Source organism: Sordaria macrospora, chromosome 3 (genome assembly GCF_033870435.1).
Source record: "Sordaria macrospora chromosome 3, complete sequence".
NCBI lineage: Eukaryota > Fungi > Ascomycota > Sordariomycetes > Sordariales > Sordariaceae > Sordaria > Sordaria macrospora.
Window position 1 is genome coordinate 3646394 of NC_089373.1, and position 17400 is coordinate 3663793.

Sequence of the window (17400 nt, forward strand, 5' to 3'; positions counted from 1 at the left end):
GCCCATTTCCTCGGAGATCCAATAGAGTGTTCGGAGCTATCATCACCTGTCGGACGGGGACGAAGGGTTGTTGTTATTATCGTCTTTGTGGAAGCCGAGCATGCTGCCGAGCACACCCCCGGGCTTGGGCACTGGGCACTCTCTCTTCAGAGCTTGTGCCCGGTCTGCATTGACAGATCCAGGCTCTGTCTCAAACTGCAGGATTTCGTCTTTGCCTTCGGTGTTTTCCACGCGTCTGCGTCTGCGTCTCTTGGGCTGTCCGTCGGCAGACATATCTCCATCGGCGAAGGCAACCCGGGGGGCTGGACACGGCAGGATGTGAGGAACGCCGACGACAAGGAAGCTGGCCACGACAGTTGCTGCGAAGAGGGAGGAAGTCATACGCGACCTCGGGTGGAGGTGAGGCGGCGGCATAATGGGTGGTTTTCGGATTGGTAGGGCGAGCGGGAGAGCTAACGAGAGAGGTCCAAAGGTAGGGGGGTACAAGTTTAGGGCAGCTTGCGCCAATTTTTATCAGCCATTGAGGTTCGCATCTTGGGCTCTGGGCCAACGGGACTCACTCGTAGCTTTTGCAGCACTTATAGGACCATCATGCGTTGGGAACGAACGAACTGGGCCCTTTGATATTACGAGATTGGGTGTTGAGGTCAACCTCAACGCGTAATGCAGATGTCAGGGTAAGGTACCACGCAGGTGGGCGGGTTCCTTGTCAAGGTCGTTGTTGGGCGGGCTGGACCGTGGACCGTGGACCGTGGACCGTGAACAGGACCTGTCGTCGAGCTTCGGGAAGATGGAGCTTCGATTGCAGTTCGGCCTCGAAATTATTTCGTCAGTGGACCCCTCGCCAGCTCCAGCTCTCAGCCTTCAGTATGGCAGCTTCCCGAGCTGTTCCGCGCTGGAATTGAAAGTGCATCTTGTCAGAGTTGTGGGTGAATTTATGGCTAAGTCATTTCTAGGTTAGCCTCCAACCACCTGATTTCTGGCACTGGTGACCCCCTTCTGGGCATCTCCAGCACTCCCCAACCTTCTGGTACGGCAATACATATATCACTCAATCAATCAATTCTGCACAGTTAATCTAACCATTAACAGTCTGATTTACGTATTTACAATAGCGCAATAATGTAAATTCAATTAATAGTTAAATAACTACCACTAGTACTCTTTTACAATATTATTTTTGAAAGAAAGTATTGATAAGACAATCTCCGTTGTTTTAAAGTCCTCCAAAGATTGGCTCAACTAGTTGTTACGAGCTGATAATGACAGGCACGGGCCAACTAAGCCACCGGTATACAACAGCCACGCGTAAGCTAGGCAGTGTAATCAGAGGTAGAAAAAGAGCTCTGGGCAGGCAAGGGCTTTGGGAAGTCGAGCCAGACTCACAAATCGAGCCAGCTTGTAAACTACACGCTATGGGGTTCACGTCTATGTGGACATCCGGAAACAGATATCTCGCAGAGGGCGAGCAGGTATAAAAGGACTACGGGAGAACTCAGATTGTCAGATAGTTCGACAGTAGTTAATAGATCATTATCACTGAGACCAGTATTACGAGCATACTTGTTGTGAACCTTTTGGCTTCACCGAACAGCACTGATAGTTACTATCTTTAGCTATCTCATTTAGGCAGATTAGACTGCCGTTCGTCACACTAGTGTAGAACCTTTAAATATTAAATTAATAACAATACTTAATTGGGTAATTGGCTTTGAAGAGAGGCTTTATAATTTACTAAGTCTTACCGCCTAAGTAAAAGAATTATTTTATAATGAAGTAGATAAAAGATTATATATTTGTCATTGAAAAGAACTTCATTTGCTTTAATTAGGATATTGAAATTTTTAAACTATTTAATGATAATTTTATAAACTTAATTAATTTAATAAATACAAATAATATTAACAGCACTAATATTAGCAATTAATTTAAAAACGTTGTAATTAATAACGAGGAGAAAGAACCTTTTGAAAAAGAGTTGGAGGGGGATAATACTTACCTGATTAAATAAAATATTAAAAGAGAAATAGTCGCTAAAATCGATACCAATTTTATTATTGCTGGAAAAGTAGCGTTTAATTAAATTAACACAACTTACCTAATGCGCTACAAATATAGAAAAAATTTCCATAATATTAATATAGTACTAAGTAAATAAATAAGTATTTATGCTATCATTTACTATATTAGTATTAATTTCAAATAGCATGAAATTGTCATGAGGCTGGCGCCTAGGGGTGTTTGCCTAGCTTGAACTCTATATAAGCCAGGCCTGCCCTCCGACTGGGTGCACTCCTGGGGTACGCCGCACGAACCACATATTCGACCTTGGCGTTCTAGCACCTTCAATATCCGCACCTCTTTTGTGTATTTAGCTGTAAGCTCCATGCCATACTGGCACAGACTTCCTTTTTCCTCTTTGTCGAATATTATCACTTTCACCAAGGCCTACCTGCGTGTATACCTCGTAGAGCCTTTACAGAAATTATAAGAAACTAAATACAAGAGTTGAAAAATCAGATTAATTACAACCTTATTAATTATATAATAAAGATTTAGCGGAACTACTAGACTTTCATTGTTGAAATTTATAAAAAGGCCTTTAAGGATTTCAAAAAGTAGTTGTCCGATGTCACATGGACATTAACATCCTGGTCCAGTTTCAGGGTAAGCGAGCCAACTCCAGAACTGCTGACGGCGCTAAACATCATCACAAAGCCATCACAGTTACCACAGGAGTAATCACGCCTAACCAAGCAGAAGCAGGGCGCCCGGGCAAATGCCAGCGCCAGGAGGAAGAAGGAGAATGGATGAAGGCATTCAGAAAAGACCCACATGTATACAAATCGCTAGATAGAGGCCTTGAAGCCTCAAGCGACAAGGACCGGTACGTACCCAGTACGTACTATTTCCCTTTGGCATAAGAAGGCCTTGAAGTCCAGCCTTCTCCTGGAGGTTGAGAGAATCAACAAGGCCTTCGAGACCAAAGTAGTTTATCAGCGGAATTGAACTACTGTTCCAAGCTTAGAACACTGCTCTTATCACATCCGATTAAGAAATTATTATAGCAATTGGAATATACTTCGGCATTAAGAATTACGTAATTCCCATATTGTAACTTACCTGTTTCGTTAATATAGCTCACTTATATAAGCTTATTTAAGTAGTAAATTCTATTAAATTCAATTATGAATTTGAAGATGGGTTTTTGGGATATAAAAATTCATCCGCGGACTTCAAAAAAGTTAGTATATTTAAATATATTATTATACAAGCTTTTAAAAACGTAGTTGTATAAGGTACTTAGGCTGTTAATACTTCTGGTTTGAAAGAATTTATATTTAATTACGAGAATACTTTTAACTTTAATTATAAAAGAAAGAGAAAAGTGTGACGGCTGGCACCATCTGAGCTGTCACATGCCTGCCATCAAAGCTCTCATTTATATAGGTGCTGTTTAATTGGGTCATTCCTATTCACGGGTTTAGCTGTCACCAGTTGTCGCTTGTAGTCTAGGTATAAAATCCAGCTCTGGCATTGAGCCTTCTCTTTTGAGATATCTTCCCTCTTCAGCTTGTAAGGGTTCTACGAGGTATACACACAGGTAGGCCTTGGTGAAAGTGATAATATTCGACAAAGAGGAAAAGGGAAGTCTGTGCCAGTATGGCATGGAGCTTACAGCTAAATACACAAGAGAGGTGCGTATATCGAAGGTGCTAGAAACGCCAAGGTCGAAAATGTGGTTCGTGCGGCATACCCCAGGAGTGCACCCAGTCAGAGGGCAGGCCTGGCTTTCATAGAGTTCAAGCCAGGCAAACACCCCTAGGCGCCAGCCCCATGACAAGCTTCTTATTCTTAGTTCAAGTTAATCAAATTGTACACAACGTGCTCTCTGGCTACGCCGTAACATGCGGGATTAATATTAAAAAGACTTTATAGTTATAAAAGAAATTCGAGTTTTCTTTATATAAAGTATATAAATAAAGCTTATACTTAATAACGCGCTATCAATATTTAATGTCCGAAATACGAAACGACCTTAAATACCATTTATCAATTACAACTTAAAAATTAGTAGAAGAGAATTTTGAAAAACGTTAGAAACTAGTAAAGAAGTTGAAGAGATTAGGAATAAAATAAGGAACTGGTTTATTACTCTTATATACGAAAGTAAAAAAAAAATTTTTAAAAAAATAAAGGCGATAAGAAATTGGTAGTTGCAATATAATTTTTTTTTGTTAATTATAATACCATAAACACGGAAGAAAAAAAGAACACTTATCCTTTAAAGAATTTGACACTTTTCAATTTTGGCGCGTTCTTTTATATTTCAATAGAATTATTCCTTTTTCATTATTGTAAACGGCTCTATTAAAAGACAATATTTAGATAAGCAATATTTAAATAATTATTGAGGATTTTGGAATCATTGATATTTAGGTATAATGAGTATATAGTATTATAGAACTACGGTTAAAGAAAGTAGCGTTCTGCTTTAATTTCATTATAAATTTGGTATTATTTCGACTACTTTGAAAATAAGGCTCTTTTTTAGGATTATGAGCTATTCAATAATTCCTTTTAACAATTATATAGGTTAGCGTTTTTATTTAATTTAAAATATCTACTATTAAATGGTCTTTAAGTGTTTACTGCTTTTCTTCAACCGCGCTACTTCTTCCAGTTAACAAGACTATTTTTAGTTCCGCTTGCTACAGTCGTGGGTGTAATTATAATTACTACTATAGTTACTATAGGGATTAATTAATAAGAGCCTAAGTATTATAAATTTATCTTATACTTTGATTCTAGAATTAGGCTTATATTAGGCTATCTTTTTAAATTATATTTATACTCTCTATCTTATTTATTAGTATAATTACGTACAATTATATTTACTATTTTTCCTTTACTTAAAATAGTTAATGATGGTTCTTAATTATCCTATTTATAATATAAACTTTCCTTTTTATTAAATAATTAATTTTATGAATTGCGTACGTGTATAAAGATTGCCCTATTCAACGAATAGTTAAACTTAATACTTGAATATTGATAGTTAATATTAGAATTGTTTAAAATTGCTTTCTTTTATTTAATAAGTAAAATTATGCCCCTTTTATTTAATGAATAAAGTTTATTTTATGTAATATCTTTTTTTATTTTTTTCATTCTTTGCTGCAATACCTTAATATGACAAGCTAGGATGCATATGCTCAGACGGCCAAACCTACAAAAGATAGAACGATGTTTTGCTTGCAAGGCAGAACTCGGAATGCACACTATATAGTCAATGCCAACCTGTGACACCTAACTTAGCTATAATAATAGCACCAGTATAAAAATGCTACAGTGAACTATGCACTTGTAGTAGAGCGGAGCGGAAGCGGTAGGAAGTACAACAGCAGTGCTAAAGAAAGCAGTGTAGTTGCAAATACAATAGAGGAATGTTGTAAAAGAGGTCTTGGAGAGAACTCTGCTCTCAAGACAGAAGAGTACAGTGACTCTGCACTATGAGAAACAACTATTATAGTGAACTCTGCATTATAAGGGTAGACTGTATTGTATTGCTTGGATTGTATTGCTTGGATTGTATTGCTTGGATTGTATTGCTTGGATTGTATTGCTTGGATTGTATTGCTTGGATTGTATTGCTTGGATTGTATTGCTTGGATTGTATTGCTTGGATTGTATTGCTTGGATTGTATTGCTTGGATTGTATTGCTTGGATTGTATTGCTTAGATTGTATTGCTTAGATTGTATTGCTTGGATTGTGCTTGCTTGGTTGCTTAAGGAGTGACTAACTAAAGGAGAGCAGAGGTCTTTATATACACAAACGTTAAATATCTAGAAGCTTCCAGAGCGTAGAAGCTTCTGTAAGTTGATAAGAGTGCTTGTAGAAGCACTATATCATGAAAGGAATGAACTGAATCTATAAGCTTCTGGTGCATTCCATGACGACGAATTAGTCTAGAAGAAATGCTAAACAAGTTAGAGAATCCCAGAATACAGTAGCAAAATCTTTGTATTCTAGCACGTTCTGTGGAAGCTGAGTAGACTGATTCTGTAAAAAGAATAGTTTAATCAGTCTTCTATACTACAAGATAGTACAAGGTGTGAAGATACGTAACGGGCAAGACAGGGCTGCAGCGTTGTTGACGTTCAACATAGAATTTACAACTAAAGAATAAAACAAAAGGTAAGAGTTACGTGCGCGGCTGACAATAGGAAATATGCTCCTAAGGTCAGCCGCGCCACGGACTCACTCTTCCTTATCTAAACTACAACTAATTATTTCTCTCGTATCTATGCAACTTATCTGGTAAAGCATAACCCGTCTGGCTGGGCCATGACACAAGGCAGTTACAAGACACAGTACTAGCCACACGTTAACATACTTAAACAATTATGGTAGTTACTATTGAAGTGGTTAAATTTATAATTACATTGAAATATTTAAATATTTATAATTACTAGTCAGAGTAAGAGATTTAGGAAGAAAGGATTAACGTTGCGTATTTTGAGACAAAGAAAATGTCCATTAACGGATTGATGAAAGTATTGGGTTAGTAAGAATATGAGACTTTTTAAAAATTAATAGAAATAGCAAATGCGCTACTTAAAAGTGGTGATAGAATTATAGAAATTGGAAATAATTTGTTAGAGAGCGTTTATAATTTTGTTAGGAGAATTAAACCTCTGAAGAAAATGGCAATAAACTAATAAATTTATAAATAACTTTATTTTTATTCCATTTAAAAAGCTTATAAGTGAGAGAGTGTATTAAAATTGTGAGTGGATTTATAGCGAAGCTATCTCCAAGTTAGCCTCCCAACTACCTGATTTCTGGCATTGGAGACCCCCTTCTGGGTATTTCCAGCACTCCCCAACCTTCTGGCACGGCAATACACACACATCACTCAATCATCAATTCTGCACGGTCAATCTGACACATCTTCGCTTCCTGCCCCAAGCTTCCCCACGGCAGGTACGTACCTCTTCATCTAGCGCCAGAATCCAGCCAATGGCGGCTAACATGTCGATAAGAACGCATGACCCATTTGACATTCGCTCTCCCCACCAGACAGGGATTTCTGCGGTTCACTTGGCAGTTCCAGGTCCCTGGGCCTGTCGCTAAAACTCCTTGCTTCCCTGCTTCTTGCCGGATTGGCAACCGCTGCCATACCATTCCCGCCATTCTCGAAGTTGTGGTTTCGCACCATCCCCAGGCTTCCGTCGCAGAAAAGACAGTCGCCAGCCTAGCGCACCTCGGCCCAGACAAGATCAACCGCCCCATCCCCACGACATCATCGCGACCGATCCCAAGAGCGTTGCGATCTATGCTTATTGCATCTGCGTAACGGAAAGCAAACATCTCGGCAGAGCATGACGCGAAGCTGACGCGACCCTACGAGACATCGCATCGATTTCCATTTACATAGACAAGCTCCGGCCCAGCTTGGTCTTCCGTTCTGCGCGGCATCCACTCGCATCAAAGCAGCATTACCTATTACCGATAAACTTCAACAGTCATGAGTGATCTGGACAGGTTAGTGCCCCTGCGCTCTGACGACCGGGCATACGAACTCCCGCTGGCGACCTTCCTTCGTGATGCCTGACCTCTTTGGATAGGGCGATCGCTCAGCTGCGAGCATGCCGGCCAATACCAGAATCAGACGTCCGCGAACTCTGTCATAAGGCACGAGAAATCTTGATTGAAGAAGGGAATGTCGTCACAGTTAATGCGCCGGTAACGGTACGTCTCAAGCTTATATAACCGAAATGAAGACGCCCCGAATCTGACCAGGCGGCAACAAGATATGCGGAGATATTCATGGCCAGTTTCACGATTTGATGGAACTATTCCGCGTCGGCGGCGATCCTCCCGATACCAATTATCTGTTTATGGGTAGGGTTGTCCTTGGCTTGTCCTTCCTACCACTCAGATGTCATCGAGCTGACTCTTTCGTTTTCGGATACCAACAGGCGATTTCGTTGACCGCGGCTTCTACTCGCTCGAAACTTTTTTACTTCTTCTCTGCCTCAAAGTTCGATACCCCGACCGCATGACGCTCATTAGAGGCAACCACGAATCACGACAGATTACGACGGTGTACGGGTTCTACGACGAGTGCTATAGGAAATACGGCAGTGCAAACGTGTGGCGCTACTGCTGCGATGTCTTCGACTATCTTGCCTTGGGCGCTATCGTTCTCGGGGCCTCCAACACCATCTCACCAAGTGCCGGGGAATCCAGTATACCAACAACACCTGAAGGGGACGAGGTGGAAATCGAGGTGTGCAACGCACAAGGCGAAGTGATGAGCAGGTTTCCTCGACCCAACAACGGAACAAACAACGATTTACAGAGCAGGACCAACGGAATACCACCACCGAGTAATACGGGCCCCCCTGGTTCAGGGGCATCGGGATCAAGCAGAGGAACAGTGGGCAACCCAGCCGGCGCCGTCCTATGTGTGCACGGCGGTCTCAGTCCACTGATAGACAAGGTTGATAAGATCAGGCTTCTCGATCGAAAGCAAGAGGTTCCTCATGAGGGTGCTATGTGCGACCTTTTGTGGTCTGATCCGGACGAGATTGACGGTTGGGGGTTGTCGCCTCGTGGTGCCGGCTTCCTGTTTGGAGCCGATATCGTCAAGGTGTTCAACCATCGCAATGACCTCAGTCTGATTGCCCGTGCCCATCAGCTGGTCATGGAAGGGTTTAAGGAGATGTTCGATGCCAGCATCGTTACCGTTTGGTCGGCGCCAAATTACTGCTACCGATGCGGAAACGTTGCTGCACTTCTTGAGTTATCGGAAGACGACTCGGGTTTGGGCGTGCTCGCCCGCAGTAACGGGGATGTCAATCGCAGTGATGGCGGTGGAGGAGGGCTCGGGGACAGTGAGCCGCAACCGATGAAGGGTCCAGCAAGGCGCTACCGCGTCTTCCAGGCGGCCCCTCAGGACTCAAGGGGCATGCCGGCTAAGAAGCCGGTTGCCGACTACTTTCTGTAAACTGGCTTCTGAGGATTATTGGAATACGTTGTGGACTCTATGCTCGGTCCCTCAAAGGACGAATGGGACGGCGTGGGATAAGACGTGTCAAATTTGCGTATCATTTTGGGATATTATACCCCAGCGTCCTGGGTTTTGCGCTTAAAGATTTTGGTTGTTCGGAAAACGCAGGAAATAGATGTGGAATGTCATGGTCCGGTGAACACTGGCATAAAGTGCGCGGGTCAAAAATGACTGGGTTTAAACCAAGAATAATTGCCCAATAGATATGGCACCTCAATATGCCCTGTCCATGAAAGGCGTGATTCAAAGATGAGTTCTTACCTGTACCTGTTTTGTTGTCGGCAACCATATGTAGTCCGATACTGATATGTCACCATTGCATGTTGGGGAACTTTTATGGGGAGATTCGGAGCATGAAGAGAAGAGGTTGGACTCATCGACGGCAGCTCCGAGCCTCCGACCCGGTATGATCGGGTTCGGATAGGGCTCCCCGTCCGGTGCGGGTCCTGATTTTAGGTGGCTCCCGGACGAGGTCACCGTACCCGCCGTCCCGGAAGCTTGAGCCCGAGTCATAAACTGACCGAAAAGCTCCGCAGAACCAGGAACTGAGGTCCGTGGAGGCCCACCTCGACTAAATAGACAGTCGAGGTTTCCACTCAGCTTACAAGCTGTTGTTGTTTACACCAAAACATTGCGAAAGGCATGATTGAGGAATGTTCACGATTCAAAAGTCACAAAAAGGGGCTGCCCTTCGCGACTTCACACGCCGCCCGAAAAGTTGAAACGGTGAGAATGATATATCACCCCTCTATGATCCTGAACCAAACTGAACCGCATCAAAGTCAGCTTAATCCACGATGTAGCCAGGCTTTAGTTCTAGAGCACCAGCGCAAAACAGACAACGGACGGATGGTAACCGACGTTCGGTGTGTTCCAAATATTGTTGTATTACTACCGCCACCGGCCGGCCTCGCCCAAGCCAAGATGTCCCGTTATTCCATCAAAGCCTTTTGGAAGCCATATGTACTGTTTCACCGACGGCCGGCGCGGCAAGAACGTATGCTTGCCAAATCTACTTCTTCTCCTGCGCCGTCCCATTTTCCTTTTGCGCCCGCTCGTGCTCGATAATCTGTCTGCTCCAGCTGGTGTAGGGGTGAAAATCGGCGCGTCAGCTCATGATGATCTCCGCGGTTTTGGGCGCACGCGACAACATGACGTTGCGCATGTATAAACCTGCAAGGGGATTCTGAAACATACTATCTGCTGGGATAGAAGCGACCAGGCTCGGGCATCTTGTGACGGTACTCCTTCTCAGCGCTAAGCTTCCAGACTGCGGCAGTGATGAGGAAGACGACGCCACCGAGGGCAGCCGTGTTCTTCTTCCAGTTGGCGGGCTGAGCATACCAACCACCCGAAGGCGACCAGACGTGCTTGGGGTAGCTGGAGGTGAAGGCGAAAGGCAATGATTAGGACGGATCAATGACACGACACGGCGCTCGGTTGGACGGGATGCGCGGAGGGTTTGCGCATGTCGAGGGACGATGAAACTCACGGAACTCTAGGACCGCCGCCCTATAGATGGGAAAGACAGTTAGCAAGCGCAAAACATGGTAGTGGTATGATGACTATTTCCAGCAACTGGATGGGTACGCACCATTGTGATGGAATTTTGGGGGGATTTGGTGAGGTGAGTTGACTTGGACGTTGGACAAGGATTCCTCCTCGCAGTCAAACAAGGCCGGTTTGTATCGTCGATGAACAGCGGCAGCAATGATGGTGATGATACAGCAGGGACCTATTTACATAGAAAGGACGAATGGTTAATCCGCCTAGGCTAACGAGGGGGCCTGAAAGTCACTTTGTCGTCCTAACCAGGGCCGAGGGCGCATACGGCAGGCGAGCGGCGGGCAGCTCCCGCTTGTCCACAACGGTGCACCGCATGCTAAACAGACAGTGCAGATTTGTGGATCGAAGTTGAAGATGGAGCTTGTGGAGACCCCTCACTCGGGCAACAACGAATTATGTCAGCCGGTTTTTATGGCTCGGTTTTGGGGGAGTGACCCCTGCGCTTGAGCACTGATTCACGGCTGTGGGTGGTGGGCTTGGGTGGGCTCTACCGTGTGGTGAGCGTTCAGATTGGAGAACTTTTTTTTACCCGTGTTGACGGCCGGCCGAGTCTGAACGAGAACCCATCCGATCAACGCGCGACTCCGACCGGGACCCCGAGCAGCTTCCCACCCCGCGACCACCGGCTCACCACCTGCCCGTCCGATTTCCCTCACTCCATCCTATCCTTGGCAGGGCCTCCAGACGGCGCACACATACGGAACCTGGGCCCCCAGCACTTGTCAACAAGCCGGTTGTCGAGCCGACCATCACCCATAAAATATATCGCCCATGAAGAGGATAGCAACGCCCAGCTTGACGAGCCGGCTGCTCGTCGCCGCTCGCTCCGGAGTGTCGCCCGCCACTGCCGCCCTCCGATCCCGATCCGCAATCTCGGTACGGTCGCAATCGACTGCCGCCCTCGCCCAGCACGATGCATCCCACAACCTCAACAATGACCGGTTCCCCCCTCTTGAGCCCCTCCCCCCCGCGGCCGAGTCCCTACCGTCGCCCCTCCCCGAACGGGCCTTGACCTCGGCCAAACTGGCCGCCCTCCACGCCCGTTTGAACCTCTCTCCCAAGATCCCCCTACAGACATTGGCAAGGACACTGGTCGACGCCTCGGCCGACGAGAACCCGCAGTTCAACAACGCCAACCTCGCCTTCGTTGGCCAGACCCTCATCAACTACCACATTGCCGAATGGCTTCTCTGCAAATACCCCCGCCTACCCCAGGGAATTCTGTTCAGTGCCATGAAGGCTTATGCCGGACCCAAGCCCTTGCTCCAGATTGCGCGGTCATGGGGTGTTGATACCGCCGCGGTGCCCGGCGGCGAGGTGGATCCCGGTCTTCTGCAGTTCGATGCCCTCAAGCCGGGCGTCTCCATCACAAATTTCGGCTACAAGCGTACGGAGCTCGCCTACCTTGAGAAGTTCAAGTGGCGCCGTGGTATGGCCTCGCGTGTCGTTCTCGATGACGACTTTGGTGATGTCGTGCGCAACGATCCCAAGGTTGCCGCCGACCTGGAGAAGGCGATGGAAGAGCAGGACCAGGACAAGGACAAGACTCCCGACGAGGAGGAGGCCGAGATCATGGCCAACGAGCAGGACCAGGACGTGAGCTACGACCGCTATGGCAACCCCGACACCCGGGCCTCTGCCGAGCGCGCCCACGCTCACTTTGTGCGCGCCGTCGTCGGCGCTATCTACGCCCACTGCGGCCGCGAGGCCGCCAAGGCCTTCGTCAAGGGGCACATCATGTCGCGCACCCTCGACATCGCCAAGCTCTTCGAATTCAAGTATCCCACCCGCGAGCTCGCCGCGCTCTGCGCCCGTGAGGACTTCGAGCCCCCTGTGGCTCGCCTCGTTTCTGAGACGGGTCGCCAGTCGCGTACCCCCGTCTTCGTTGTCGGTATCTACAGCGGCAGCGACAAGCTCGGCGAGGGCGCCGGCGCCTCTCTCGACCACGCCCGTTTCAAGGCCGCCATGAACGCCCTGAAGGCCTGGTATCTCTACAGCCCCGGCGAGAACCCTCGGGTACCCAGCGACATGCTGGAGGAGGGTGCTAAGCCCTGGACACCAGCATACATCGATATGGGTGAGGTTATCTCCCGCTAAGCGAGGACCGATGCGGCGCAGCGCAAGGCGGGCGCGGACGGGGAGAATTAGGAGAGACTATGGGAAGTGTCTGAACTCAACGGGGATAAGAGACAAGCAGCGCGCACTTGAACTCATCATGTTGTGCAGCTCATCAATTCGGTTAGATTATACCCGATATGAGAACAGCGCAAAAAGAGGGTTTATTGGGAAAAGTCAACGAGTGGATGCTGGTGGTGTGGTCTAGAAAAGCCCGCCTACTTGTCCTGTTTTGTCTTGACCTGACATTGGGCAATTGTCGTACGGAGGAGGTGGTGTGAAACGGATGAAATCAATTTCATCCTGTTTTTCCCCCCCCCTCCTCCGTCTAACCGTTTCCTACTCTTCTTCACCGGGACGAGATGTTGTATACAGATTTGCGCGCCCAACGGACATACATGCATTTTAAACACACACAGACGCGCATACACGCACGCCCCCGTCACATATACCAATACAAGGGGGTTGTTGGGAGGGGAACGGGATTGGAGAGGAAGATTCCAAAGAATCATTTGGCTGGTTTTTGGTTGGCTGCCTGGCTTTGCTTTCGAGTTGGAGACAGAACCATGCGATGAAGTGTGGCTCTGTTTTGTTGCTCAGTGTATAATATCAAAAAAGTAGCCGGGGCCAGGGAGATAGAGGGAAGAAAGGGAGGAGAATCATTTGTATGTGTAGCATTAAGAAGTCAAATTTTTACGAGGCATCAACGAAGTACATGACATGACTAATCTATCCGTCCTCTACGTACTCAGGCATGATAAGACTTCGTACACACACCAGCTCCGTAAGTAGAAGAGAAAACTCAAACACACCAAGGTTCATAATTTATACTTTTCCTACCTACCAACCCGTCGAAAAGTAAGGCAAAGGAACGCAAAATCGGCAAGAGCAAGATAGGAGACCACTTCCATTCACCTGATCCAGGCCAGAGCTGGTAGAGGTAGCCACTACTTAGAGGTAGGAACCTCCTTCCTTTCTGCCATCTTTCCTTCCACCTTTCCTTCCATTTTTCCTTCCATCTTTCCTTCCATCTTTCCTTCCATCTTTCCTTCCATCTTTCCTTCCATCTTTCCTTCCATCTTTCCTTCCATCTTTCCTTCCCACCTGCCCCGCTTCTACCAGCGAGCTGCCGCCCCTTCCAAGTCCCCGTCACTTGCCTCGGGGTAGGTATCTCTATGGTACATCAACCTACAGATAAGGAACTCTTGAGCTCTTTGCAACACTGCGCTCGAATGAAGAAAATGAAACCAGCACACAAAAGAGATAATGAAAACAGAGAAAAAGCGCGGTTGCTGCAGTACAGTGTCCCAAGCACATCGCATCGCACGGTCTGCAGTGGTTCAAGGGTTGAAATCCCCGACGAGTCGGGCACCTTTGTCAAAGACCGACGGGAGTCTATGGTCAATGTTTAGAAAGAAGATGAGTATCTACCTACTGGGTGAAGAAGACCTGGGCTCGGTTCGAATCATGGACCACGTTAGATGTCACGGTATCTCTTCAGTTGTTTTTTTTGTTTTCATTTTCCGCCTGCTTCTTGCACCTTTTCATTATTTCGTGTTTGCGTAAGGGAGGATAGGATAATGAGCTTGATCAGAGTGAAGACAAGAAGAGCAAAATGTTACCCTTACCATATACAATAGCATGCTTACTGTTTCATCCCTTAGTACGCTTTTTGGAGGCTTAACCTAAAGACATCCACAGATTTGTTTACAAATCCACAACTTATCAATCACGAGCTCGGTGTGTCTTGCAAAACCAGAAGTGACATGGTTTCAGAGTTGCATGAACAGGAAAGTGAAAGCATAAACGATCAAGGTAATCAGTCGCTTAGGCTTAGTGTCCATGTAGGAAAACTTAAAAGTGCGGGTTAGGTTTTGTGTACAAAGGGAAGCTTGAGTTGAAAACTGTGCTCTACTCATTTCAGCACAACGAACATTAGGTATCTCTTAAGGCCTCACTCATCCTCCATGGCATAACTTCTCTGCCATGGCAATCCTACTTTTGGGGTATAAACCATCCGTCTCAATCACATTCGTCGTCGTCATCCATCCCGTGTTTTGTTTAGCTCGCTCAACTGAAGTGATCCCCCTCTGCCAGCGCACGCTGAATCCCCAATTTAGCCCTTCTCTTCTCCCTCTCCTCTTGCATCCTCTTCTCCATCTCCTCTCTCCTCCTCTTCTTGCGCTCATACACAGCCCTCACCGTCGCCCGAATCTTCTCCTTGCCCTCATCATAGTTCGCCCTCGCGAGCGCCACAACTTGGTCGACCTGCTCCGGCGTGTACACAAAGTTCCAGGTGCTCATGTAATCGCTAGAGGCCGGGTCAACGGAACCGGGAACCTTCTCGTTGGCGAGGAACGGCATGTACACAACCGCAATGCCGGCGTCCGGCTCCATGAGCTTCCACGACGAGCTATCGTCCAGCGGAGGCGGTGGAGGGTCGTTGGTACGTCGCTCCTGGGTCGTGCCGACCCAGACGGTGCAGTAGCCGAGTTCGTTGGCGGTGTGGTCGTATTTCTCCTGCTGGCTCATCAGGCTCGTGTCGGTGCCTCCTCCAGGCTTGACGTTGGGGTCATCAGCATGCTGGCGGGCTTGTTTGGCTTTGGCTTCGGCAATCTTGCTATCGGCTTCGGCCTCTGTGGATTCTTCGGCTTCCTTTAACTCCTTGGCCGTAGTAGAGGGCGATGCAGATGGCTTGGGCCAACCGGCACCTATTGGCCACCCCTTGATACCCCGTTGCTTGGCATAACCCTCGACAACGGAGAGCCAGTTGTCCGTCTTAATATCGGCTGAAGCATCGAATGCGACAATGATATCAACGTTGCGACCAGGTCGCAGTAGGGGATAGATGGGGAGGTTATTGGACATGCCGGAGTCCATGAGTTGGATATAATCGGAGTCGTAAGCGAGACGAGGAACGGTTCTGGGAAGTTTGCCGTTCATCCCGTGGATGAAGTTAGGGATAGTTGCCGGGTCGATTGGATGAACCTTGCTGAGATCATCATTGTGACCCCAGATCAAGTTGTCTACAGCCTGGAAACCACCAAGACTCTGGACCAAAGGACGAATTTCCCGGTAGTAATGGCTCAATGTTGCGCAGAAAGCACTGCCCCATATCCCCAAGAGTACGGGCAACCGAATTTCGGGAAGATAGAAGCCCTCTGTCGTAGGCAGGTTGACGCCATTTTGGAATCTCCTGCCCATAGCCCACGTAGGAATACCAGCCGCAAACTCTTCGCAGAAAAGCTCAAACGGGGTCATCTCAAACCATTGGAACCATGCTTCTTTCTTTGCCTGAGCCTTCGCCTCCTCCGAAGCATGAGACTGTTCGTTGCCGCCGGCATCGTCAAGTTCCGGAATCTCGTGGCGCACGGCTGTATAGATGGGCATGGGATTTTGTCCGTAGCGAATGTACTCTTGCTGGTTGGAAAGCTTAAAGTCTTTTGCGTTAACGCCAAGTTCACCCTTGGGAATGAACAGCCGAGCTGCTAGCAGCATCCCGTAAGCGTCCACAAGCCCAAAGTCGGCTTCTGGATCGCCCTTCAGCTTTTCCACCATGGCAGTCAGTAGTAGCTTGTTCGTAGGGGCAGACAGGATAGATGAGAAGGCAGTGGGTGGGTAGGCAATATGGACGCCGAGACGTTCTTTTAGGTGGTTTATAGTCCGCTGAAAGTCACCACCCGAAAGCGAGGAAAAATACAGAGACTGAAGCCAACAGGAACCACTGACGCCAGATGTATACGTGACAATGTCAAAGAGTCCGTCCTCGGAGGCCGCCATGTATGATCCGGTTCCAGCGACGAGCGCCCTGAGACCACCACCAGAGCCACATATGGCGATATTGGGAACGTCTTCCGGATTGATATCTTCTTCTTTGATGTCAAGGTAGTGGGCCAAGGCAACGGCTGTGATCTTTTTCCTGCGTGCCAGGAAGGCTTTCTCTTCGTCGCAGAGGTCTTCCGAAACGCGGACCTTGGCAGAGTACTGGACTTCGGGATTGACGGCGGGATCGCGTGCCTCCTCCCAGATCTCAGCGGCGAGAGAACCTGGGGCCATGTTGAGCTCACGCTGGAGCTTTCTGATATAACCAGGAATGAGTTTGGACCACTCGGGTAGGACCAGATCGACCAGCTTGTTGGACAATTTTCCTGCCTCAGCCGTGGTCACGGCCGAGATGCCCTCAAAGCCATCGACGAGTTTGGACCAGGTACCATGGTCATCGATCTTGTGAGACTCGAGCTCCCGAGGGGGGGGCTCTGTATTGCTCGGTCGGTCTGTATTGCTCGGTCGGTCTGTCTTCGCAGTCTTGTCGGATGAGTCGAAAGTCTGAAGAACATCAGCCGTCGGGTTGAGCGAGAAAAAAAGCAGGGAGCCGAGGAGTACCGCCGAGAGGGATCTAGGGACCCGGGTCTTTGACTTGGGCTTGTTGTCGCCTGAAGCGAAGAAGCTAGTTCGGGTCTGTTGGATGGGTAACAGGGAGGGTTTGGTTCTCGTGGACGCTCTCGAGGTGGCGCTATGTCGTGCGCTATGTCGTGTAAGAGATCTTGCCAGGAGAGATCGGCGACCCGTTGAAGAGATGGCGAAGGTCAATTGGCCCAGCCGCGCCATCTTCGCGGTTGCTGGGTAGGTTGCAGACCC

At 47.5% G+C, this 17400-nt stretch overlaps 5 protein-coding genes across 5 annotated transcripts; 2 read left to right on the forward strand and 3 right to left on the reverse strand.

Annotated features, from left to right (window-relative positions):
- Window positions 1-42: 42 nt before the first annotated feature.
- Window positions 43-414, reverse strand: SMAC4_00914 (uncharacterized protein; the record flags this gene model as incomplete). The annotated part of the gene is made up of 1 exon (XM_003349977.2): window positions 43-414. The coding sequence occupies one exon, from the start codon at window positions 412-414 to the stop codon at window positions 43-45; it is 372 nt and encodes a 123-aa protein (XP_003350025.2).
- A 6759-nt stretch (window positions 415-7173) lies between these two features.
- Window positions 7174-9018, forward strand: SMAC4_00915 (uncharacterized protein; the record flags this gene model as incomplete). Its single annotated transcript, XM_066089515.1, has 4 exons — window positions 7174-7550; window positions 7634-7757; window positions 7820-7910; window positions 7988-9018. The coding sequence occupies exons 1-4, from the start codon at window positions 7534-7536 to the stop codon at window positions 9016-9018; spliced, it is 1263 nt and encodes a 420-aa protein (XP_065946556.1). The 5' UTR covers window positions 7174-7533.
- Window positions 9019-9703: 685 nt separating this feature from the next.
- Window positions 9704-10962, reverse strand: SMAC4_00916 (uncharacterized protein). The gene is made up of 4 exons (XM_003349979.2): window positions 10894-10962; window positions 10574-10593; window positions 10279-10461; window positions 9704-10163 (listed from the first exon to the last, which is right to left on the reverse strand). Exons 1-4 carry the CDS (start codon window positions 10908-10910, stop codon window positions 9973-9975), a joined length of 411 nt encoding a protein of 136 aa, XP_003350027.2. The 5' UTR covers window positions 10911-10962; the 3' UTR covers window positions 9704-9972.
- Window positions 10963-11190: 228 nt separating this feature from the next.
- Window positions 11191-12744, forward strand: SMAC4_00917 (mitochondrial 54S ribosomal protein mL44; the record flags this gene model as incomplete). The annotated part of the gene is made up of 1 exon (XM_003349980.2): window positions 11191-12744. The coding sequence occupies exon 1, from the start codon at window positions 11419-11421 to the stop codon at window positions 12742-12744; it is 1326 nt and encodes a 441-aa protein (XP_003350028.1). The 5' UTR covers window positions 11191-11418.
- Window positions 12745-14832: 2088 nt separating this feature from the next.
- Window positions 14833-17370, reverse strand: SMAC4_00918 (uncharacterized protein; the record flags this gene model as incomplete). The annotated part of the gene is made up of 1 exon (XM_003349981.1): window positions 14833-17370. One exon carries the CDS (start codon window positions 17368-17370, stop codon window positions 14833-14835), a length of 2538 nt encoding a protein of 845 aa, XP_003350029.1.
- Between the last annotated feature and the right edge of the window lie 30 nt (window positions 17371-17400).